This window comes from Pleurodeles waltl, chromosome 8 (assembly GCF_031143425.1).
Source record: "Pleurodeles waltl isolate 20211129_DDA chromosome 8, aPleWal1.hap1.20221129, whole genome shotgun sequence".
In the NCBI taxonomy this organism is placed as follows: domain Eukaryota; kingdom Metazoa; phylum Chordata; class Amphibia; order Caudata; family Salamandridae; genus Pleurodeles; species Pleurodeles waltl.
Genome location: NC_090447.1, coordinates 1,091,298,669 through 1,091,325,803, shown reverse-complemented (window position 1 = coordinate 1,091,325,803; position 27,135 = coordinate 1,091,298,669). Strand labels below are relative to the sequence as shown.

The 27,135-nt window shown below is 42.4% G+C and overlaps 1 protein-coding gene across 1 annotated transcript; it reads right to left on the bottom strand.

Annotated features, from left to right (window-relative positions):
- On the bottom strand, positions 1 to 25,536 carry LOC138249188 (E3 ubiquitin-protein ligase TRIM56-like). The gene is made up of 2 exons (XM_069203180.1): positions 25,463 to 25,536; positions 1 to 3,013 (listed from the first exon to the last, which is right to left on the bottom strand). Exon 2 carries the CDS (start codon positions 3,007 to 3,009, stop codon positions 601 to 603), a length of 2,409 nt encoding a protein of 802 aa, XP_069059281.1. The 5' UTR covers positions 3,010 to 3,013; positions 25,463 to 25,536; the 3' UTR covers positions 1 to 600.
- Positions 25,537 to 27,135: the final 1,599 nt, after the last annotated feature.

The following is a 27,135-nucleotide window of genomic DNA, read 5'->3' as shown; positions in this document are numbered from 1 at the left end:
TTTTTATTGCTGTGGAAAACCATGCATGGTTGTATGCAATACAAGTGTCCTGTGAATCAATGCAAATCACCATGTCAGAAAAAGAAGCACACAACACACTCAATAATACAATTTTTAAAGTGCAATTTTTACAGGTCAGATGGAAAAATATAACAGAGAAAGTAAATATATTAATCTAGGAATATTTTAGAAATATATAGGTAAACAAAACCTTGACTTTTTTTGTACAAAAATAAATACAATTGCCAGGTCATTATAATGCATTGTAATAGTATATGGACATTGGTCACTGCACCCAGGTTCTTGGTACGCAGGTCCAAGCGGCTGCCATAACTATGCCCCTATTAGTTGGCAGTGAACCACCTTAACTATCAGTCCTATTTTCTTGCACAAATAAAAAAAAAAAAAAAAAAAGATTTGAAACAAGACTGCATAGTTATTGATATAGTTTGTGTAGATCAAAGTAAGTAGCTTCAGCAACATGCTCAAACACAAAACAGACTCTTATTAGGTTTCAGTTCCCCCGAACTGAAAGTTTCCTACAATCATTACTATTTTTCCAAATGCTACAGTTTCATATTGAATCATTTTCTTAGGATTTTAAAGGTGGAATATTTTTGCATGATTTTTCTTTTGGATAACAATGAGGTACCCATCATTATCTACAGCAATGACACGGGGGTATTCAGCCATTTTGTCTGCACGTAAAGCAACCCGGCCAAACACTCCATCAGGTGTGAACTCAAGAACCCTGTCCTGGTCTACTACAAATATATGATCATTCCCATCCACACAAACATGGAATGGCTCTCTCAACAATGGTGTGCAAGTATCCAAAACATTGACAATATCTCCAGACTTTCTAAAGAGCACTATAGTCTTGTTAAAAAAGTCTGAGACTATGAAAACTTCCTGACTATTGACAGCAACAAAGAGAAATTTTCCTCCATTGTAACCAGTAGGTTCAACTCTACCTAGGAAGTGGCCTGACACTTCATACAATGCAAGGGTGCAACAGGTCCCTTCACTAACTGCCACATAGTCAGATCTGTAGGATGTAATTGCATACTGCGACTGTTGGCCTCGCAGTTTGACATTATGAAGCTGTTTTCCCCTTAAAGTCATAAAGATGAGATAACATCCAGCAGAACAAACCAACGTATTTCCACAAATAGTGATGCCACATGGGGGAGGTTGACCACGCACTTCTGGCAAAATAATCCGTTTAGAAAGATTTCCATTCCTAGAGAATATTTTTACATCCTCATTCTTTTCATCAGCCATGATAACACACCCAGAATCTAAAACTGCTATACCAGTGATTTTGGGAGTGCCTGAATTAGGCAACTGATTTACTCTAAAAGAACAAATAAACTCTGCCTCATAATTTATAGGTGGGGGCTTTCTGTTGACAACCCAATCATATTCATTTTTATAGGACCATTCTGATGAATCAGAGTCAAATATGTCTGATTCATCAAGTGAGTCATCAGAATCCAAATAATACACATCATCCCATTCATCCCACATATCGTCACTGAAATCATATCTGTCAGACTTAGAAAGCTGCTCAAATGTTCTGCTGAAACTGGGCACATCATTCTCACTGGGTTGTGTATTCTCAGTTTCTAAAGTGTTCCCAGGGGAACAAAGATCCCCGGTGGCCGAGGTCGCCCCAGATGATATTGAGTCCCCAGTGAACAAGGAATCCTCCATGGTTGAACAGTTACTTGTGGTCACAGTATCTACACCTTCCTCAGCAGGCAGGAGAGAGTCCAGGTTTACACCATCTTCAACAAGCAATGAGTCTCCAGTTTCGGTGCTACTGTCATTGGATGTGATATTAGCTGAGCTTACACTGTTTGCAAAGGAGTCTGTAGTTGAAACACTGCCCTCCTCAGAATATGACTCTTCAGCATCCTCTGACTGCAACTCTGAGTATTCTAGGTTGAAGAGGTTAATGCTAGAAATGTCCATTTCATCTATAAGAAGGGTCAGTTTAGGAATTTCTAAGTCCAGCTTTTCCGGAGTACAGAACTTTACATCCTGCACCCAACCTCTCAATATATCCTCCATAGACATTTTGTCATAACACTTTCCCATTTCCATCACTTTTAACACCAAGTCCTTAGTACTCATTGCTTGGTCACTTTGCCTTTGTAGAACCTTTTCCAAAGACCTATATTTTTCCATGTTCTGCTTCTTTACCATGTCCAATGTTTCACAAGCTGTAGACTGCATTTCTAGAAGGTGCACAGTTGCTTTCTTCACATATCTGCCAATATACAGGCGGATGCTTGAATCTGCTGTCTGACACATTTCCAATTCTTCATCCATTTTCTGCCTGCATTCACGGATATTATGTATATTTAATTCCAACCAATCAATATGTTTCTTCATTTCAGACTTACTCCTCTGGGCTGCCTCTCCCATTGCCACAATGTGATGCTGAATATGGCTTTGATGACAACACACCCTACAAATAGCGAAATTACATGTGTCACAGAAGAAATTCCTGGGTTCCTGCTGGTGTTCTTTACAGCACACCTCTTGGAGCTTTGCCCCTGCGGTATGATGTTTATTCATAACATCACGTGTGTCTACAATTTTGTGGTCTTGGGTAAGAAGTTCACCACTGTGACTTTGGGTACAAGTCTGACAGAGAAAGTTACAGCAATCTATGCAGTAAGACGAGGCAGGCAGTGACTTCTGGGTGGAAGAACACAAGGTGCAATCTCTGTTCTTTGTATGTTTTAATTTGAACACCTCAAGGAGGCTGTTAATAAAGAAGTTGCTCCTAAGGTTGGAAACATTTCCTTCTATATCCACCTTGAGCCGACATTCTGGGCAATGAATGGACCCATTCTTTACCAATAGCTGAAGACATTGCAGGCAGTAGCTATGCAAGCATGGCAGGAGCTTAGGAGATTTGTAAAGTTCAAAGCATACTTTACAAGTTAAGAAATCTTTTCGGATGGCATCTGGCAAAGAAATAACAGCAGGGTCCATTTCTCTGTGAAAAGAAAACACATATTCCTTTAACCTCATAACATGTAGATTCAGCAAAAGTAGGACAAACATTCTACTAAAACAATGAAAATGTTGAACCAGATTGTCAATATCTAAACACTCCTTTTAAGACAGGTTTTCTCTGGTCATTGATATTTTAAGTAATTGCATTTATTTATTTTAAAACTAGGCATGCAACAAAAAAACATGGTAAATAATGATTACATTACTGCATTTATGTTTTTATTTTTAAACAGACCACTTAACTAGAAGTATATATGGAAACCACATTATGAAATCTAAAGTACTGGATTTGCAGCACACATAAAAAGGAAAAAAACAAAGAAAATAAAAATATTTCTCATCATTGTGCCTCCCTAGGGAAAGTGCAAGATTTTGGTGCATCATCAGGTTTAAAACCTCTTGTCACTATAGGGACTATAGGGGGAACATCCACTGCAACACACATGGAAAGTCTCCCTTGTGCAGAGACATTTAACTTATCGATATGTGTGGCCTTGCCTTACTCCAGATCTATGGAGGCCATTCAAAGCCACACAAAGTGCCTTTGCATGGCCTCCTAGAAATGAGTTCAAGGTTTGCGCCACCACGTCACAAAAAGCAATATCAGCAGTGCTAGGGGCTCAAATATATGCACATTTCCTACATAAAAAAGTGAAAAATACTTCAGTCAGGTGGTTAATATGCCAGAATCTATTGTAGGTGTATTTAAAGGAATATTGCAAGTCTCTGTCAAGAAGATCCGCTACTTCCCTCAGCCCATGTTGAGCAGTAACAGATAGTAAAGAGGGGTGCTAGATGTGGAGGAGCAGGCAGGTTTGGATGTTCCAACTACCTCCGTGGAAAATAAACTAGCACTCAGCTCCCTAGCAATTGCTAAGGAAGCTGGACCAGATAAGAATTTGATACAGTTTGTTTATACAGTTTTGACGAAGGAATTGGCTAACAGTTTTCTTGATGCCCAGAGAGGACCCTCAACCCCACCCTCATTGACAGTTACTAACATTGTAGTATTCATGAAGAAAGGGAATTTCCCCCCCCCCCCCCATGCTCATATAGGCCCCTCATTGATTAATAGAGGCACAGATTTATTCCAATCTATTTGTGACAAGGCTGAGTAGGGTCATAGGCAAAATGATTTCTAATTGGCAGCATGGGCTTATACCGGGGAGAGGAACCACACATGTTAGATGTGCAATCACCTTGATAGACACAGCAGGGGTGTCAGACACCTATGACTATGAATCTGCTCTACACAGAGAAAGCTTTTGACCGGGTGGCTTGGGATTATATATGGGCAGTACCCAAGAGAAAGAGGATTGTCCCAGCTTCATCACAGCTATTAAGGAACTATATCATGAACTTATAGCAAGATTGCAAATAATGGGGGGGGGGGGGGGGAATGAGATACAATTCAGATTACGAGAAGGAGAAAGCTGGACACCCAAGTTCACCCCTCCTATCCAGCTCAGTTAAGCATGCTCAAGGAGACCATCTTAATCAGCCCTGTTGTGGTGAATGAAAATAAAACCAAGATTTTTGCATATGCATACAATATCGTATTAGTATCACTTGACCCCAAGAGTGCTATAAGGGAGGTAGAAACAGAGGTGTAAACATTTGGTAAAATAGTGGTCTATTACCTGAATAGCAGTAAGGCCGAATAGGCAAAAAAAAATTCAGATGTACGATGAGCATAGAGTCAACATTGTCACAAATTGGTGTGATTATAATGGCCAGAGTTGAAAACATTGTGGCATTAAAAATCTCTCCTATATTGACAAAAAGTAAAAAGGATCTGATGCGGATTAATAATTTGCAATTAACAATAATGTCGGTGTATTGTAGTTAAAGTCCATGGGACCAGTGCCTGCTCCTAAATATTTTTTTCCATGCTCTGGGAACCCCTTCCCATTTTCGGACGGGTTACCACCTATTTCAAGGAATCATCAAAAAGTGAATGTTTGACAACAGTAATTTGGTCAAACAATCATACATCTCATTCAGATTCAGTGTTTGGAAGAGATGCCCTCAACATGCCCCTTCAAAAATCACAATTTGTGCTGTACATACCTAAAAGCATGTTTGAAGTCAGAACATCCTGAATGTCCATTTCCCCAAAGCAAAAATGCTTTGTACATGTGGCCATAAATTTTCAAAATGCTACAGCATGAATAACTTCATTTTGAAGTAAATGGTTAGTGGAAATAAATTTTGCTCCTGAATTTTAAATTAAAGAAATATATTTCCAGCTAAACTGAAGTTTAAATTTGTATTATTAAAAGGCAATGTAAATAATTATTTACAAGTACATTTATAATTCTAAATTTTTTACATTAATTTTTATATTACAGTTATTTTTTAATTACATTAAAAAATAATTTTAAAAAATAGCACATATTTAACATTTAGGTTTGTTTTACTCCTTTAAATAATGTATTTCAAAATCAACATTATAACCCATGTATTTTATTTTGAGCCACCAACCATTATTTTCAAAAGGGAAATGGTTTCAATATCAGGGGTGAGTCATGTGCTGTGCTCCAGTTACTTTGTGGCTTTAGTATCTATTGAAGTGCAGTTTGTGAACGCCGATAGGCTTACTTTTTTGTAGGTGGGTAGCTGTCCCTCCCTGAGGCTTCTGAAACCTCTTTACTCTTCCCTAATCACATCCCCTTTATGCATTTTCCATTTTACACCCACTCCCCCCGTGTCCTACTAACATTTTTAACTAAAATATAGACTCACACTGCAGAAATTGTTGGTGTTGGGGAGGAGATCTTTGCACAAAGAAGTATAGATGAAGTGGAGACAGGTTTTCCCCATGCAAGTTTGTGGACAGCATTTTGAAATATGTTTTATAATATTAAAGAGTACTACAAAATACAATTTGTGAATACTGCCCTGAATTTTCCTATGCAATTGCAATGGTATTCATCATGATAAAGGAATTCATTGTAGAACAATGAAAGTATCTAAATCTCACCACAAATCATTTGGGAAGAGAAGCTGATGTATGAAGTTTGTTCAGAAGCAGACATACACATACTGTACCCAATGCACCAAAGGAAAGTAGCCCTTCATGGATGATATATAGAAAAAGGTACAATAATTACTGCAAGCATCCCAGTACACACATGGCAGAGAGGCCTAGATAATATTTTGTTCCACTGCAATTACGTCCGTGTCAAGAGCGCTTGTGTTGGAGAACAAATATGCTCCAGATCTTGCCATTCATTTATGGTGTTAAACCAAGATTTAACTAGGCCTGTAACTACATGGTTTTTATCCCCTCCCTTTTGTTTTGAATGGTTAATTCTAATATATATATATACAGTCTTCAGTCGAAGAGATTCTCAGAAATGAAAGACCACATCAGTATCTCTGAAAACATCTTACATATTCTTTTGAAGAAAGGGCAAGCTTTGAAGAATTTGCAGAATCTGGACTAAAAAAAAAAAAAAAAAAAAAAAAAAAAAAAAAAAAAAAAGAGTTCCAAAGAAAACAAACATCTCCACAGATCTTGAGCCTCTCATAAAATTGTGGTCACTAAGTACAAATCAACTGATTAATTAACATTAGCCACAGGCAGGAACTTGGAGCAAGTGGGTTGTCAAATTACCACCTGCATAATTGCACTTTCAGAAGACAACCTTGGTCAGAGCACCAGTTCACGTTGGGACCTCATGATAAATGTGCATTTATACGTGTGCACACCTTTATTTGCATGCGAGCAGCCACGTCATTAGCACGTTTCCATCTATTCAATTAGGCCACATGCAGCAGTTTGCGATTAGTGCAGATCCCCATATACATTTTCATTATTTGATGCACATTATGTCATCTGTACCCAGAAGTATGGCAATATGTTTAACATTCTTTGGTATGTTACATAATAAAAAAGGTGCATTCATTGATAAATGGGTTTTGCACATCTGCACTAACAAAAATAGCAAAAATATATTAGGTGCACAGACTGAGTTTTGACATAAACACTGGCTCAAACAGGTGTCCACAGATTCGGACAGACAGAAAAAATATCCAGAAACAAAAATAAAAGTAATCACCTAATAGTAAATTAGATATGTAAAAGGTGGCCATTATGTGCATACTGGAGCAGATTTGAACTTGTAAAGACACGCTGTGTAAATGTTTTCATAAGGAAGACTGCATGGATATGACCTTACTCCAGGCCGTGTTGGTTTCAAAATTAGGGAAATACAGAACCAGTCCATTGAAAAAAGAAAAAAAAAAAATATATATATATATATATATAACCTCAAACACAGGTGTACATTGTTAATGGTCCACCACAGAATTTTACTAACAAGTTTAACAAGATGTTTACATTTCAAGGAGAAATGTGTGTGTGGGGGGGGGGGATGATATTTTGACCTAGGGGCTTATGAGGGAAAAGCCCATCCACCGAAGTCCCAATGGGTAGGTTGCAGCCAGTATGACAGTCTCCCCGCCGGATCAGTGAGAAATGGCATACAGCACTGTACAAGCTCATAAGAGCCAGCAGCAATGCTTTAGTGGGTAGGGTGCACCAGAACCTGTCACAATGTTCACTGTCTGCAAAGCAGCCAGTGATCATTGCAAGGGGCCTGGCCAGGGGTGGAACCTGGCACCAAGTATCCTCCAGCCTTTTCATGGCAGGGTTACAGCCATGAAATTGCTGGCGGAGAAGGGGAGGCTGTAATCCACAGGGCAGCGCTGCCCTGGTGGATTAGGACCAGCACCGCCAGACCATCATGTAGATGAAATCTGGCAGTTCGACCGTGACGATATCACCGCAGTCATAATATGGCGTTCGGAATGCCACATTGGCAACGGTCCAAAGTGAACCCAATATTCTTTTTTATTTGAGCAACTTGAGAAAAACCCATAATCAAGTGAAATGGGAACAGAGGAATTAAAACACTATTTTGATCAAGTTGAAGTGGATAACAATTCTTATATAGATGGAAACATTGTATGTTTTGAAAATGCTAGCATCTTTACTTCATGTGAAATAAACCCTTCAGCAACTGCACTGAGCCTTCACATGAAGGGCATTCTGTAACAAATAAGCATTACAAAAGTGGTCCTTGGAGCAACAGTTTATAACTCTGAACTGCTTCAGACTCTTGGCACCATCTTCAGAAACCAATGGAATTTATACTAGAGCAATGTCACAGCTGTGTTATTCAACTGTTGCCCCCAAAAACATCTAAAAAGGTCACAGAAATAAGGGCATTTATTGTATGATTGCTACAAGTTTAATAAATGTGCTTCAGAAGTCTTTTGGATTAAACCATTACAGCATCAAGACACATGTTGATATCATCAGCCCATTACGATAGCTGTGGTTGGAGTAACTAGCCGAGTCCAACTTTCATTGAACAACATCAAGAACCTACATTATGACAATATTGGTTACACCGTTTTCTGTGACGCGGGATATCACCAGAAATAGCATAAAAGACATTCTCTAGTTGGGTAGAAAACATATGTGGCCAGTTCCAGTGATATGCTATACTAGTTCACAACTAAGGTCTATGTTTATTGGAATGACTTGATAATAAACTAAACTCACCTCTAGACGTTTAAGAAAGGTATACAGTCCTTTGCTTTAAGTACAGAAGATACCCAGAGCACTTAATGATCACTGCCAGTGACTTTGACAAGTAGGCACAGGGCTGGACATTTATTAACAACCTGCACCATTATGACCATAGACTACAAAGCTTTCCCTTTAGGTGTAGCCGGTGTGTTACCAGTTAAAGGAAAGGTCCCACTTCAGACACACCGATTGATCTGCCATGCTCAGCAGACTCGGTTAATAGGGTGAGAGATTGATACATTGTCCAGTGTTTTAGTTGCTCAGGAACCTTAACTTTTGTCCACCATAAATACAAACGAGGTTTAGGGATTATGAACATTGGTAAATTCCATAGACTTGGGAGCAATCAGCCATACTCCGGTGAATAGACCCAGAGGGGGTGGGATGAAAAACCAAAATGGATTTCAATCAAAGCATCTGCTTGACACATTACTGTAAATGTATGCTTGAACTGTTAGATCATGGAAAGCTCTATTCAGATTGATGGTGGGCAAGAATTATCAATGAAGTTTCAAAGCTTGCATTTCCTGATAAAATTCCCCATAGTGATTTATCCTGGGTTTTACAGTAAACTGATCTGGACATTGTAAACAGAAGATAAACTGGGCCTCATTATGGTTTGTCATAAATCAGTCTAGTACTTTTTAAATTTGAATTAAAATATGATTAAAAAAAAAATAAAAAAAATCGTATACACAATAGTGCTGCGGCTATCTGAAAGATAGCAGACTGCTCTTTGCTAAAGGAAGCAAATGGGGCCATCTTACATTTTGAGCGTGACAAACTTAGAAAGAAAATCAACTCCAAGAGCCATGGAATCTACATCTCAAACCCAAGGAGAAGTGTAGGACACGGTGCACATCCACCACCACAAAACAAAGAAGTTAACACAAGTGTCACAGCCCGCCGACTTTAAAGTATTGTGTGTTTACTATTGACAACTTTGCTTGGCAAAGAAGCATTTTACCATGCAAAATTAAAATTTTGCGGTATCAAAAAATTAAATATTTCCTGATGCATAATGTAAGGTTTTGAACTGCTCAGGAGGCCTCGCTTTACAAACAACCTTTAGCAGGTTCCAACTACCCAAGGACCTATGAAAGCAACTGCATGACAGTGAATTATTAATTGAATAAGATGAGTCCACCACAAGCAATAAGATCACCAACTTTTTAGGTCCAGCAAAAGCAGGTTTCAATAGTTTAAATTTGAGCCCAACCCATGATATCTATGGTACAGAGCAGATACACCTTACAAACTTAGGCAAAATGTGTAAAGCATTTAGAAGTATCATATTGGTTAGTTAAAAAGCACAATAAAGTTTCTACTCCAATCAATAAAGATATATTTAATACAGTGACACCAAAATAATAAAACTAGAATGAGAGGGAACCAGAGATAAATATTTAAACTCCTAACACACCAATTAAAAGTTAAGTGCCAATAGAAAGTACTGGCCACATATACCCAGGATCTCTATGAGAAGTCAGGCTGACTGTGATGGAGTGAGGGGCAGCTTTACCATGCAGATTCAACCTGGGCAGTTTTACTTTCCGAAATAATCTCCGTAATTAGTCAAGGCCAAACAGGGGCAAAGCAGCACGCTCTATCTGACAAAGTCCCTTCAAAGTAGGATAGATATTAAATGAGGTCCTGCTGAAGCACTGGTTTTGGCAGGAAAAACTGGAGGATAAAAAGTCGATATTTTGTCCCCAGGGAAGTCTGCTTTTCAGCTGGATAATTATTCCTTCTGACTTAGGGACTTATTAAGAGTACAGCAGTCCACGGACCGCCATGCTCATACTAGCAGTCCGACAGCAGCATTCTTGGTGGCCCAACCTCCAGATTAGGATACTGGGGGTCGTACTGCTACAGGACCACCATCAGGATCCTGACGAGTTAGCAGCAGTGCAGGTTATAGTCAAGCACAGCGGTGCCAATGTTGGCACCACCATGCTATTCACAACTTGTCTTTCCACCTGCCTTTGCATGGCAAGGCCGGCAGCAAAAGCAGATGGGACCATTGAGGATGCCCTGCACCACCTGTAACCATGTCGTGGACAGTGGAGAGACTCCCCTTCAGTACACTCGGAATATGCATGGCCTGCCATGGCAGACCATGCCCATTCCGAGTGTGCTGGTGGCACCAACAGTGAGGTGGCATTGGCCTTGGCTCTCAGGGAGAGCCAATGCTGCTGCACTGGCCAGCCCGAAAGCATGATCATAGTACAGCAGTGGGGAGGCAGCCGGCATCCTCTGTACCGCTTTATTGGCAATCTGGCTGTAGAACCGCCATTATTGTAATATGGCCCATAGACTTTATTGGAGCTAAGAATTTTCTTAGAATCTTGGCAAAGAGCATGCTGTATCTAGGAAAGTCACACTAAAGTCAAATGAGGTTGCCTAAGGGTCCAAAGAACTGGATTTTCACGTGGCAGAAAGCTCAGAGTGGTGCCAACCTTACTTTCTTGCCATCTGAGGTCACCCCTTGGGTGGAATTACTTTGGCAGTTTATCTATGTCCTCTACAGTCCAGAAGTCCACCATTTTTCAGAATAAGGGCCCGATTACAAGTTTGGTGGTCAGAAAACTCGACCGCCAGACTCACTGGCCCTATTACAACTTTCCCACTTGGCTGACAGGCGGGAACAGTTCCTGCCCATTAGTCCAGTGGGAAAGATGGAGCAGCATTGTTCCCGTGCAGACAGTGTGCATTTCAAAGGTGCTGGGCAAGGACCCACCTGTGGCCCCCTGCATATGTTCTCTGCCAGCCTTTTCATGGTGGTCAGACAGCCATGAAAAGGCTGGCGGAGAACAAGGTTGTAATCAGCAGGGTGACGTAGAGTTTAGCGCCACCCTGGCTGATTAAAGCCAGGACTGCCATTGGCCTGTTGGGACCACGGATCCTGACGGGGCGGTGGTAGGTTGGGGGGGGTCTGCTTGTCAACCTCATAATATGGCAGTCAGACATCCATGGCAGCCGACCACCACCAGGAGGCTGGTGGTGGTGAGGCTGCCATCCTCGTAATCCTGCCCCAAGTCCTCCTGGACGCCATTAAAGCTCCCGGCACCTCAGGGAGAGAAATGAGGGGTCAGGGCTCACTCCGGGGATCAAGTTCTCATGCAGCTGTAGGCAGTCACTGGTCACTCTTAGATAAAGGCCTCTTGCCATTTTTGAGGTCCCTGTAGCTATTCAGCAGGTCAGCCAACGGACCTTAGAATCAGTGTCTGCTTAGATAGCAGTGAGAGCAGTTTTCGCCCCTACAGGTCTCCTCATAGGTTTTAGACAGTGTGTTCTGTCCTCTTCCATTCTTCTAGAGGTCATGTATTCTGATGAACTGTGGGAAAGATGCCAGCCTTACAGGGTTCGCTTGTGATTGTAGGGAGAGTTAGCACTCCTAGACACAGCCTAAACAGTAAGGAAATAGCTCTGGTGGTGGTGGAGGAGGGGGGGGTTATCCTGCACACATGTTCCACCCTATCGCATTTCTTTCCTGCAAACTATCCCACATTGCACCAGGTTAGGGGAAATACAAGATGGAACAAGCCTTCTGCCACCATAGGGAGCCTATGTGCCAGTCAGCTGCATGCCTAAGTGTTGGACCTGGCTTTTTGACAGGGTCATCCCCAAACCTTTTGCCTTCCTCCTTTTCTTTTTCTGACCTCATTTTTGCTGGTTTTTAGACTCTGCGCGCTTTACCACTGCTAACCAGTGCTAAAGTGCATATGCTCTCTCCCTTAAAACATGGTAACCTTGAATCATACCTGATTGGACTATTAATTTACTTATAAGTGCCTAGTAAGGTGCACTTTATGTGCATAGGGCTGGTAAATTAAATGCTACTAGTGGGCCAGCAGCACTGGTTGTGCCACCCACTTAAGTAGCCCCTTTTCCTTGTCTCAGGCCTGCCATTGCAAGGCCTGTGTGTACAGTTTCACTGCCACCTCGACTTGGCATTTAAAAGTACTTGTCAAGCCTAGAACTCCCCTTTTTCTACATATAAGTCACCCTTAATGTATGCCCTAGGTAACCCCTAGAGCAGGGTGCTGTGTAGGTAAAAGGCAGGACATGTACCTGTGTAGTTATATGTCCTGGTAGTGTAAAACTCCTAAATTCGTGTTTACACTACTGTGAGGCCTGCTCCCTTCATAGGCTAACATTGGGACTGCCCTCATACACTGTTGAAGTGGCAGCTGCTGATCTGAACGGAGCAGGAAGGTCATATTTAGTATGGCCAGAATGGTAATACAAAATCCTGCTGACTGGTGAAGTCGGATTTAATATTACTATTCTAGAAATGCCACTTTTAGAAAGTGAGCATTTCTTTGCACTTAAATCCTTCTGTGCCTTACAATCCACGTCTGGCTGGGCTTGGTTGACAGCTCCTTGTGCATTCACTCAGACACACCCCAAACACAGGGTACTCAGCCTCACTTGCATACATCTGAATTTTTAATGGGTCTTCCTGGGCTGGGAGGGTGGAGGGCCTGCTCTCACACAAAGGACTGCCACACCCCCTACTGGGACCCTGGCAGACAGGATTGAACTGAAAGGGGACCTGGTGCACTTCTTAGCCACTCTTTGAAGTCTCCCCCACTTCTAAGGCACATTTGGGTATAAAACAGGGCCTCTGCCCTACCTCATCAGACACTTGCTGGAGAAGAAACCTGAACCAGAAACTACATCCTGCCAAGAAGAACTGCCTGGCTGCTCAAAGGACTCACCTGTCTGCTTTCTACAAAGGACTGCTGCCTTGCTGTTGCCCTGCTGCCTTGCTGAACTCTTGTCGGTCTGTGAAAGTGCTCTCCAAGGGCTTGGATAGAGCTTGCCTCCTGTTCCTTGAAGTCTCAGGACCAAAAAGACTTCTCTCTTTTACTTGGACGCTCCGTGCGCTGAAAATTTCGACGCACAGCTTGTTTCGCGGCGAGAAAAACACCGCACTCCGATGCTGACCGACGCGACGCTCTGGGGACGATCGAAAATCCGACGCACGGCTTCGCAAGGATAACGCCGCCCGACCTCTAGAGGAGAAATCGACGCGACGCCTGCCGTGAGATCGTAATTTCAACGTGCAGCCCCGCAGACCGACGCGCAGCCGGAGAACAAGCAGGAAAATCCACGCACAGACCCGGGACATCTGGTAATCCCCGCGATCCACAGAAAGACTGTCCGCGCGCCGGAAAACGACGCACGACTTCCCCGCGTGTAAAATAACGACGCGAGTCCGTGTGTGTTGGGGAGAAATCGACGCACACACCCTTTTTCCACGCACCTCTTCCTTTGTGGCCCTCTGAGGAGATTTTTCCACGCTAAACCAGGTACTTGTGCTTGAAAGAGACTGTTTATATTCTAAAGACTTTAAGACACTTCATATCACTTTTCTGTTATATTTCTACAATTTTCCATTGCAACTTTATACTTTTTGACCTACAATTATCCTGATCAATATTATATATTTTTCTAAACACTGTGTGGTGTATTTTTGTGGTGCTATATGGTGGTATTGTATGATTTATTGCACAAATACTTTACACATTGCCTTCTAAGTTAAGCCTGACTGCTCGTGCCAAGCTACCAGAGGGTGGGCACAGGATAATCTTAGATTGTGTGTGACTTACCCTGACTAGAGTGAGGGCTTTTGTTTGGACAGGGGGTAACCTGACTGCAGACCAAAAACCCCATTTCTAACACTAAGTAAATAAGTAGTCCCATCCTCCTCAACTTCACAAAACTGTTTCTGGCATCAGCTTCCCCTCACTGAAATGGTGGTCAATTAGCTACATATTGAAAGATTCCCCTTACATGTGATTGTGAATGGACTGGTCTCACCCTTGTTTGCTTTAAGTAAAATAATATCCTGAAATCCTCCAGGTTATTTCTTTTCTGAATGGTATTGCATACATCACCTCCAGTTGATCCAGTCATCAGATCTAAGCCATCAACACTGCCCTGGAGGCAATTTTGACACATCAGTAAGATATAACACTGGCAGGGGCAGCTGCTAGCAAGCTACTTCAAATTAGACCCCAGGACCTTCAAGCAGGGAATGGTATCTAAAAGTAACTTTCCCTTTATTTAATCAAAAACATACTAGAAGAAATGTGGTTACTGGTTGAGGGGGTAAAACCCTATTCCAGCAGCAACCACCATCCTCGACAGGGAGAAGTCAAAAGCAAGCTTTGCATTAGTCTGTTTTCAACCTTTTTGTAGCTTGGCACAGAGCAATCAGGCTTAATGTACAGGCAATGTCTAGATATGTATGCAGCAATTCAAACAGTAGTAAAGTGAAAACACAAGAACAACTGTCACCATAAAAGAAATAAAAAAGCACAAAGTGACAATTGGGGTTATCTTGTTGCATTAGACTGGGACAATGTCACAAGGTCAAGCCGAACATAATGGCACTCAGACTGGTTACATGGACCCAAGTAGGCCACTTTACAAAGTACCTTAAATCCTGGTAGCAGAGTGATGTGGCGTACCGCATTGAAGACGTGCCTCGCAGCCCAAGTAATGAGAGGTCCTGGTGTGATGTATTGCACAATAGCAGTTTGAGGAAGCTGTGATGCACGGTCCTGCATCAGGGATGTATTGTGCAGCAGTTTAGATGTGGAGGTTTGAAGGCCCCTGCCTCATCATTAGTGGGATCTGTGTGGCTATTGCTGGGTTGGCAGAGCACAATCAGGCCCACTTCCAAGGGCTCTGGACTGGGGCAACAGCATTTGGAAAGGCAAGGCTTCCTTGGCACAGTCCAGGTAATGGGAATCAAAGTTTCTGAAGCTGGTCTGTCCCTGAAGCGCTAATCAGGAAACCAGCAAGCTAGCCCTTGAATTCACTCAGGTAGTCCCAAGTTCAAGATGTAGGTTCAGCCCTTCTCACTCAGGCAGGTGGACAGCAGAGTGGCAGTCCTTATTACAGCAAAGCAGTCCTGAGCCTACACAGGTCCAGATGTATAGTGAAGAGCTGGGTCTAAGGGTCCATTATTTATACCTGGCATCCAGTTTGAAGTAGGACAAGGTTCCTAAGGTTTCCTCCCCCCGCCCACGTGTGAGGCACCCCACTGCTCCCTGGCCACATCTAGCCTGGGGGATCACCAAAAGACTAACCTTTGTGTGTATAGGCAAGGTCTTTGTGATGTACAAGTATGGTAGGTGACAGCTCTGTCCCCTCATTGAGTGAGAGTGGCCCATCCTGCCAACACCTATGTTCCCTTTGTCTCACTGTCTGGAAGCAGACACAAAGACCAACTGCCAGCTACACCTAGTCATATTGCCCATGGCCAGGACAAGAAAATGGCAATATTTAAAAAGGTGCCATTTTCAGAATTAGGACAACCATCAAACACTGCTTGTAATTATAATTCTGTATGAACCAAACTCACCCAGTCTACCTGCTTCCAAATGAAAATGATGATGTATTAAATGTAAAAGGAAACACAATGTTATCTTAGGGGAGAGGTAGGCCTTGCAGCTGTGAAAAGTGGATTTAAGAGTTTCATTGCCAGGACAGGTACAAGTAATAAAGTACATGGCCAGCCTCTATCGCCAAGCCCACTTAGCTGTTCAGGAAGACCCTAGGGGTGACATCTGTATTAAAAAGGAAGGGTTGAGCCTGGCAAAGTTTACTTTACCAAGTTGAAATGACAATTTAAAAGTGCCCAATCAGGCTGCCATGGCACGCCTGGGACATGGTTTACAGGGCTACATAATTGGACTGCATAATCAGTGCTGCAGGGTGAACTGTAGCATATAATTTAAAGCCCCTGGGTACATGTAGTAGCACTCTAGAGACCTACATGTAAATCAAATAAACCAATTAGTTGTAAGGCAATTCTACTATGTTTAAAGGAGAAAGCACAAGAACTGGTTAGCAGTGGTAGAGTATGCAGAGTCCTAAAAGCTAACAAAAATAGGTTTAGAAAACAGGAGGATCATGGAAAGAGTTAATGGATGGCCCTGCAGAAAGGGCAAAGTCCAACTCCCACCTTCAAAGTGTAATTGGACTTTTTAATAAATATCAAAAAAGGAGAAACGGTGGCTGAAAACTTTATACCTTGGCACAAACCATTGTAAGCAAAATTAATATATTCAGCTTTACACTACTTTTCTTCATAGGAGACATGTTCCACAGTGAAATTAGCTTTTGGGAAACTTTTCAATGCAAGGACATTTCGACCTAAAAAGGTCTACATACCCAACTTTAAATAATAGGCACCCTACCTTGTTGCCTACTTAGGGTTGACATTCAGTAATTAAAAGAAGTTGTTTTTTTCCTCTGACAAAAGGGTTATTTTGACAGGTCAGAATGCAGCAATCAGGCTCCCTTGGTAGGCCTGTGGCCACGGATTACTTGGTAAAACTCAAAGGCACAAAAGTGCAGCAGTTCACAGGTGACATTGAACTTTCCATGACATGGGTGTAGTTTTCACACCATGTAATATGATATTACAGGAGAGTTGAATATGCTAACAGGGGAGATTAGCCAGTAATCCTCAGTAAATATCAGCTAAAAAGGGGGATGGGGTGACCAGCAAAAAGGAGCATTTTCTCACAACATTACCACATGACACATCAATGAACAATGGAAGAAAGGGTCCTGGGCTCGGCAAATCCTTGCTTTCTAAAGGCCAATGGGTGGAGCAAGGGTCAAATTCTTATCACAAAGTGTGGAGAGAGAGAGAAAAAGAGAGAGAGAAAAAGAAAGAGAAAGAGCTTCAGTAAAAAGCCTTGGTTTTTTAGCCTATTTAGTTTTCCTGGCTGCACTCCAAACCAGGGAACCCATAGATAATTACTGGACTTTGTTTAGTTACCCTGCCCTTTCATAGGATGTCAATTTCTTGTGTCCGGCAAAAAAAAGGTTACAAATTAACTACGATTAAGATTTTTTTCCCCACATTTCTTGCTGCTATGCCTTATGCACAACACACACCGGGCATGTTTAAAAACCATTGCATCAGCTTCTTAACAACATTATATACACTTCACAGCCAAGCAGTGCTGCATACAATTACATTTCATGTCCAATGTTGCTATAGCTTCACAAATCAAACTAGAGGGACAATAAATGCATGAGTTGACAAGTAATAGAAGGCGGGTTGTTTTATAGGAACCATGCACTCATAGAATATACAAACAGTCGCAGTAAAATCAATATCTTCAAAAGTGATGCACTTAAATGGGAAGATACACCCAACTCCCAACTGAAATCGGTGGATTGGCAAGCAAACAGACAGCTTAGGGCACATGCCAATACAATATACAGTCTTTAAGCAGTCTTGTATTTTTGTTGAAAGTTTGTTCCTGGCCAATTCAGCCCCTTCTTTTGACCAGCAATCTCAGCCAACACGTGTTTCGTCATCTCGGGGTATCCCTATGACATTTGGTGTCCTCTCTTCAAGCCCTGTGACCACTGCTTTGAAAAATGAAACAGTGACAGTTAAATGTCTCATTTTATGCAAAAGGGATGATTTGTAAGGGCACTGCAAAGACCAGAGGTCTTCAAACCGAGGGAGAGGGGCAAAACAAAGTGTTGTTGGGCCATTCCGGGGTCCAAGAGAACATTTTTTGTCATTCTTCTCCTGGCTGGGAGTACGTGTCAAAGGGGCTGGCTCCAAATAACGCTCAATACCACCCCTCCTACACTTTTGGATAAAGGCTCACTCTAGATATCCCACCTCCAATCAGGCTGGTTATAGCACATTTGCAGGTGTGTTTTTTTTTTTTTTCTTTCTTTTTTTTTTTAAACTTCGATAGGTTCACAGCATTAGAACTGTGAAAAGGATAGACAAATCCAAGCATGAAAACAGGTGCATAATGTAAATGCAAGGGGTGTTTTTGATCAGGTAAAGAGCCACCTGAAATTATTCTATGACAACAAAGAATTGTGTCAAAACGTACACTTAAGAAGTGAACTGTGTAAAGGAGCTGGCTGACTTAACTAAAATTAAGCACTCAAAGAACCATGATGAGTTTTATGTACACAAATTTTAAATCTGTGAGTCTTGCTCAAAAACATTTCTGCAGCTTTGGTGGTGGAACAGGAGGTAAAAACAGGGCGAGTTCTTTACATCCGACACGGTTTTTACTTTTATGGAGGTCAGATTTTGGTTCCATGTTCTGGTCGGCTGCTCTAGAAGTTCTTTGTATACAGGGTTGATGGAAGCAAATATAACACACAGCAATAGGACTATTTCGATCCCTTGGTTTGTTTAGCAGTCTTTTGTGGGCTCGGGACTTGGAAAATAAAGTCAGCAGACCGTACACAGCAGCTACTTTGTAGAAAGGAATAATCTCTGAATGCTACATTTGCCTAGAGGGCATGGCTGCAAGCAGTGCCCCATAGGTGGAGGTACTAGACCTCAGACACATGATATGAAACATGGCTATTGCCACTGCCCTTTTGGAGTACTTTATGAAGGGATATAAACCAAAGAAAATGCATTTAAACTATAGATATTTTATTAAATTATGTAATGTTTATTAAAATCACATGCTACCCTAGGTTTAAAAAGCATGCTCAATCTTTCTGAAACCCTCACTGGATTTAAATGCGATGGGATGGCTGTAGTCCTGCAGTATAAATCCATAAAGAGCTCCTTGTGTGCATTTTAAGTTTATAAATAAAAAAACAAAGGTGCGCCAAACTGCATTTAAACCTTTTCAAACATGACCACTTGAAACCAGCTCTGAAAGCACTTCACTGATATACAGCGAAATGGAGTATCAGATCTAAAATGTAAAAAAAAAAAAAAAAAAAAAAAAAAAATTATATATATATATATATTTGCAGCATGCATAAGAGCTCACTGTAACAAAAGCATTGTCTAACTGCAAATGATGCTGCAACTATACTCCATTGAACAATTATGACAACAAAATAGGGGCATTTGAAATTCAGTTATATTAAGCACATTAACTTCTGCTGGAAGCTTTCAGCCTCTCAAGCTAGTACGTGCGCACAGTATCAACGTGTAACTGTAGGAAAGTACCATCTTGCCTGGCATATTACCCATAGTTTTACATGTATGTAAGTTTGTTTTTGCCGGTCTCACTGGGATCCTGCTAGCCAGGACCCCAGTGCTCATAGTTTGTGGCCTGAATGTGTGTATCTATATAGTGACTAACTGTGTCACTGAGGCTCTGCTAAACAGAACCTCAGTGCTTATGCTCTCTCTGCCTTTAAAATTCTCACTATAGGCTAGTTACCATTTTCACCAATTCTAATTGGCACACTGGAACACCCTTATAATCCCCTAGTATATGGTACCTAGGTACCCAGGGTGTTGGGGTTCCATGGGATCCCTATGGGCTGCAGCATTTCTTTTGCCACCCAAAGGGAGCTCAGACAAATCTTACACAGGACTGCCACCTGAGTGAAATAATGCACACGTTATTTCACAGCCATTTTACACTGCACTTAAGTAACTTATAAGTCACCTATATTTCTAACCTTCACTTAGTAACTTTGCACCCAGCCTTCACTAAGTGTGAGGGCACCCTGGCACTAGCCAAGGTGCCCCCACATAGTTCAGGGCCATTTCCCCGGAATTTGTGATTGCGGGGACACCATTACACACGTGCACTACATATAGGTATTGACCTATATGTAGCTTCACAATGGTAACTCCGAATATGGCCATGTAACATGTCTAAGATCATGGAATTGTCCCCCTCCCCATGCCAAATCTGGTATTGGGGTGCCGATCCCATGCATCCCCGGGGCTCCAGCATGGACCCCGGGTACTGCCAAACCAGCTCTCTGGTGTTTTCTCTGCAGCTGCTGCCACCCCACAGACAGGGTTCTGCCCTCCCGGTGTCTGGGCTGCCCAGTCCCAGGAAGGCAGAACAAAGGATTTCCTCAGAGAGAGAGTGTTACACCCTCTCTCTTTGGAAATAGGTGATAAGGGCTGGGGAGGAGTAGCCTTTCCCAGCCTCTGGAAATGCTTTGAAGGGCACAGATGGTGCCCTCCTTGCATAAGCCAGTCTACACCGGTTCAGGGAACCCCCAGTCCCTGCTCTAGCGCAAAACTGGACAAAGGAAAGGGAGTGACCACTCCCCTGTCCATCACCACCCCAGGGGTGATGCCCAGAGCTCCTCCAATGTGTCCCAGACCTCTGCCATCTTGAATCCAGATGTGTGAGGGCACAATTGAGGCCTCGGAGTTGCCAGTGCCAGCAGGTGACGTCAGAGACCCCTCCTGATAGGTGTTTACCTCACTAGGTGGTAATTCCTCCTCTGAGGGCTATTTAGGTTCTCTCCTGTGGGCTTTTCCTCAGGTGACTTGCAAGAACTCTCCGGAGTTCCTTTGCACCCCTCTTTGACTTCTGCCAAGGATCAACCACTGACTGCTCCAGGACGCCTGAAAAACTGCAACAAAAGTAGCAAGAAGATGACAAGCAACATTGTAGCACCTAATCCTGACAGCTTTCTTGACGGTTTTCTGGTGGTGCATGCGCTGTGGCTGTCTGCCTTCATCCTGCACTGGAAGCCACGAAGAAGTGTCCTGTGGGTCGATGGAATCTTCCCCCTGGTCAAGCAGGCACCAAACTTCAATGTCACCGGTACTCTGGGACTCCTCTCATCCTGAGAAGCATGGCCCCTGGAACACAGGTGGTGGACCCAAGTGACCCAGACTGTCCAGTGGTCCAACTGTCCAAATTTGGAGGAGGTAAGGTCCTGCCTCCCCTCTCCAGACAGTAATCCTGGGCACTGCGTGAACTGCAGCTGCTAGGGCTTCGGTGCACTTTTGAAGGAATCCTTTGTGCACAACATAGCCCAGGTCCCCAGCACTCCATCCTGCATTGCTCAACTCGCTGAGTTGAGCACCAGCTTCGTGGGACCGTCTTTTGTAGTGTTGAGATGACCATCATGCTCAGTCTTCTTGAACCTGTGTTTAAGGACTTCTGCGGGTGCTGCCTTCTTGTGCATGGGCTCTGTGTTGCTGAGCCCCCCCCCCCCCTGTCTCCTCTCCCAAGTGGCGACATCCTGGTCCTTCCGGGCAGCACCCTTTTCCTTCAACTGCAACCTTTGCAGCTAGCAAGGCTTATTTGTAGTCTTTCTCCAAGGAAAGAATGCTGCATCCTCCAGTACTCTGTGTGACAACTTCTGCACAAAAGGAGAAGTTCCTAGCTCCTTTCGTTGTTGCAGAAACTTCAGCTTCTTCCATTCAGAGGGAGACATTTTGCACCTTCATCCGGGGTTTAGTGGGTTCCTGCCCCCCCCCCCCAGACACTTTCATGACTCTTTGACTAAGTCCCCTTCCTTTGCAGGTCCTCAGGTCCAGGAATCCATCTTCAGTGCTTTGCAGTCTGTTGTGGTCTTTGCAGAATCCTCTATCACAAGCTTAGTGTGTTTCTGGGGAAGTAGTATCACTTTACTCCTACTTTTCAGGGTCTTGGGGTGGGGTATCTTTGACACCCTTAGTGCTTTCTTACACTCCCAGCGACCCTCTACACACTACACTAGCCTAGGGGTCCGTTTGTGGTTCGCATTCCACTTTTGGAGTATATGGTTTGTGTTGCCCCTAGGACTATTGCATCCTACTGTATTCTACAGTGTTTGCACTACTTTCTGACTGTTTTACTTACCTGATTTTGGTTTGTGTGTATATTTTTCTGTATTTTACTTACCTCCTAAGGGAGTATATCCTCAGATATTTTTGGCACATTGTCACTAAAATAAAGTACCTTTATTTTTACTAACCCGGAGTATTATGTTTCTTATGATATAGTACCTATATGATATAAGTGGTATAATAGGAGCTTTGCATGTCTCCCAGTTCAGCCTAAGCTTCTCTGCTATAGCTACCTCTATCAGCCTAAGTTGTATAACACTACTAATAAGGGATAAATGGACCTGGCACAAGGTGTAAGTACCATCAGGTACCCACTATAAGCCAGGCCAGCCTCCTACAGTAACGCTCAGTAAAACTTCAAATACTTAAGTGAAAATGTATACAAATCCCAGATATTGCATGACAAAAGTGCATCTATTCAAACTAGAGAATAGAAACTAAAAACTCTACTATACCCACACATTTCGTCCTTAAAAATCTGGACTGTTCCAAATATTCCTGAAAGTCCATCAATTACTAAAAAATAGAATTCCTGTTATGCCAAGTTCCATTAACATAAGTGTTGAAATATTTGATCCATGACGAAGAACGAACCACTTCAACTGAGGTTGTGAAATCCTACAAATTAAGCTGAAGGGTCCTCATAGGGTGTCAGCCACAACTTGAGACCAAGAAATACCAGTGAAGCTGCAGTCTGGCTGAATTTCAATCTTAATATGATAATTGATTTTACCTTCAAAATTAGAGCATGTTGTGGAGGAAAAGTCTGTCCAGAAGGCGGAATCTAAAGTCTGTATTGGAGTGGAGTATTTGAAGTACTATTACTTCAAATACTGAAACGCCATTGTGAATTACCCCCGAAGTGTTAAGCTCCCCAATAATAAAAGCGCAAATAGGATATAGTTATTTCACTTTGTACTAAATGGGCCACATTCTACTCTTATTCGTTATTCACAAACAAACGATTTAACAGAAACATTATGACTGCAGTGACTCCATCCACACACAGTCCAGGCGGAGAACGCCTCACATAAAAAGATATGCCTCTCCTATTTTTTTAAGTGCAACATTCTCCACCTGAGTGTGGAGTCTACAGCAAAGTTATAAACAAATGATTTGTGAATACTGGAAAGGACTATGCTTACACACATAAAAGTTTGTTTGTTAATCTGGCCCACAATATATGTATAGCCCTGAATAATCATTTTGTAATTTTAGGGGCATCTCCCAGAGGCATTTACGTGAACCCGAAGAATTACTGCACGAGTAGTACTTAATCCACTCCAGTGGATTAGAGAGTCAGTGCCCACATTTATGCCTTCCCAAAGCGAGTTGAGGAGTTCACTGCTTAGACGATGCAATGACAGTTCGCAGTTTAAAACTGCCAATGGGAAACACCGTCATTTAATATTCTGTTTGAGACCAATTGATTCCAAACACGACTGCATCTCCCAGAATGCATTAGAATTGCTACATTTAAGACCGAAGCAAAATCATTGCGTCTCCGGTGATCAAGAGTCGTGTAATTTTGTTAGTGTGGAGAACAACAGGTATACCTACAATTTGTGTGATTAAGCACCAAAGAGTGCTCAGCATACATACGACGATGGGTCACGATGTAATCTCAAATGAAATTAAATGTCTAGTTAGCAGGAGAGCGGTTAGCAGTAGTAAGTAAGCCATATTTTTTTGTTTTACTTGCCATTGTAAGTGATTTAAAGCCACAATTAATCATTATGATAAAACTATGTTAGAAACTCGATGACAACAGTAATCGAAATAGTTACAATTAAGCACATTTTATACATAAATAGAAGGAACCATACTAGATTGGTAAAGGTGCTGAAGTTATATGAAAGAAAGGGGGTATGCGCGAAATAAGAGGTCTTTCATGAATATGTGTAGACATTCGTCTGTTAGGTGTGCAAGATTATCAATATATGTTCATTAGTAGACTAAAAGACATGCTAGACAATGAGGCGAGCATTCCAGTGAGAGAAAAACTTAAATGCTACTAAAAACCAGTAAACGTTGGTCAGTAAAGCACTACGATATTGGGGTTTTAAATGCATTTAAACTGGATTTTTTTGTGCTAAATTTGATTTTGGTTTGAAGGTGAAAAAGTGTAAGGCTAAGGGATGACTCAGCAGGGAGACCATTTTCCAAACCTAAACTTTTCTTCAACAACCGAATGCACACGAATGAAAGCAATCCTTTGTTAAGAAAAGACGGGGCCAGAACATGTTGCTCAGTGACAGAATCATCTGATAATTTTTAGTCAATCCAATTATGAAATGACAGGCCTTTCATTTCAGCAGAAACAGACAACAAGAAACTGCCTTCTCACTGCAATTTCCCGAACTGGTATTACTGCACTAGGGGTGTTCTTAATTGAGGACAAGGAGACATCCTTTCACTGATCACGCCAAAAAACAGGCGAGGGGTGGAAGGAAGCTCTTGGTGCTCGGATTTCATATACACCCAGAAAAGAACACCATGAGCACGGTTCACACCTCGTTTCCTGTGTACAGTTTACAAATCATAACAAAGCTGAACGAAATCCTTTATGAGTCTGGGAATAGCACACCCAGGAGGTCATAAAACGTAGCTACCAAGATAAAAGCTTTGTAAATTAGGCTTGGATTTTTCAGTTGCAAAACACGGCTAAACATGGTGTAAGACACGCCCATAGGACATGGTTTGTCAATTGGGTATAAGCAGTCTCGCGCGCACTGAACCAAGCGAAAGAATATACACGTTTGCATAATCACTCCTTTCATTATCCGGCTAATGATGTTTTTTCACCAAAAGTCACTGCGAAGAACAGTACGACGGTAGGTGCTGGGTGTTGAAATAAGAACACTGACATTCTGAAAGCATTTACTACGAATTGTTTCGAATTACATTTTAGTTTAGTGAAAAGTCATAAAGGAAAATACTACAGTAAAGTAAAGATGCTCTTTAGGTTTCTCTGAATGATAAGAACTTGTAAATAGTGTTCAGTGGACAGAAAGGGACAATGAGGGGTCGTATAAAATGTAGCAGAACACAGCACGTCTGTTTTTCGGAATCGAACAAGTAAGTATCCAGCAACTGCTCTGCGGCCAAGCGCAGCCGTCCGCCCTGGAAGCATACAAGAAACGATAGGTGCCTTCTGCCATAATATCCGTCAGAACAAACCAAGGGCGGCCACCCAGTTAGCTCGGAAGATATCGGGAGACAAATACAAAAGACATAAATAAATGTTAACTTACAAGCACACTTATGTAATAATGTGTTCAGCAGCAGCAAACCATAGCTTGAAAAACAAACACCACTGAGATTGTGGAAGACCTGCCCAATTAGTGTCCGTCCTCCTCTTTATAAGTGGGCACAGCTGAGCAGCAGAGGAAGGGGGTAAACTCTCATCGAGCTGCAGGTGTGAGCATGACAGCCGAGCAAACAGAGACGTATGAAAAAACGAATACATTTTAGGAATGTTAGCAGATAACTCCTTGTTCCCTAGAACATCATATTTATATAGTGAAAGAAAAAGCGAGAAAAACATTTCTAACTGGTTACTTGGAATCAGTCACCTTCAACTAACCGGCGACTGTTAACGAAGAACGCACTGGATTTGTAGATTTGTGATTTACTTTATAAGGAAGCTCCCCCCCCCCCCAACCAGCGAATGATGTAAATTGCTGTCCGTTAAAAAAAAAAAAAAAAAAACAAGATTGGTGGAAAGTTTATCTACTCTGAGTTTTCATATGGCAATTGGCAGCTAAGAAGTTATCTGATAATCAGCCAAGTAGCCCCATGTAATGCGTGACATTTTTAGCTAGTTCTTGTATTTCAGACAGCAACGTTTTACAATATAGAAATTGTAGGCTCATAAATATATTAAGGACGTTTAACATTGAAGAGAAACTGCTTCTGGATGAAAGTGATGTCTGGCTGCCTGCATCACGCTTTACATATGTGTCAGTTATGAATTCTCCTGTTTCCCAGGTACGTGTTGTAAAGAAATGGCTCCCTGTTGCAGTTACCCCCCACTTTTTGCCTGATACTGATGCTGACTTGACTGAGAAGTGTGCTGGGACCCTGCTAACCAGGCCCCAGCACCAGTGTTCTTTCACCTAAAATGTACCATTGTCTCCACAATTGGCACAACCCTGGCAACCAGGTAAGTCCCTTGTAACTGGCACCCCTGGTACCAAGGGCCCTGATGCCAGGGAAGGTCTCTAAGGGCTGCAGCATGACTTATGTCACCCTAGGGACCCCTCACTCAGCACAGACACACTGCTTGCCAGCTTGTGTGTGCTGGTGGGGAGAAAATGACTAAGTCGACATGGCACTCCCCTCAGGGTGCCATGCCAACCTCACACTGCCTGTGGCATAGGTCAGTCACCCCTCTAGCAGGCCTTACAGCCCTAAGGCAGGGTGCACTATACCACAGGTGAGGGCATATGTGCATGAGCACTATGCCCCTACAGTGTCTAAGCAAAACCTTATACATTGTAAGTGCAGGGTAGCCATAAGAATATATGGTCTGGGAGTCTGTCAAAAACGAACTCCACAGCTCCATAATGGCTACACTGAATACTGGGAAGTTTAGTATCAAACTTCTCAGAATAATAAACCCACACTGATGCCAGTGTTGGATTTATTAAAAAATGCACACAGAGTGCATCTTAGTGATGCCCCCTGTATTTTACCCAATTGTTCAGTGCAAGACTGACTGGTCTCTGCCAGCCTGCTGCTGAGAGACGAGTTTCTGACCCCATGCGGTGAGAGCCTTTGTGCTCTCTGAGGACAGAAACAAGGCCTGCTCTGGGTGGAGGTGCTTCACACCTCCCCCCTGCAGGAACTGTAACACCTAGCAGTGAGCTTCAAAGGCTCAAGCTTCATGTTACAATGCCCCAGGGCACTCCAGCTAGTGGAGATG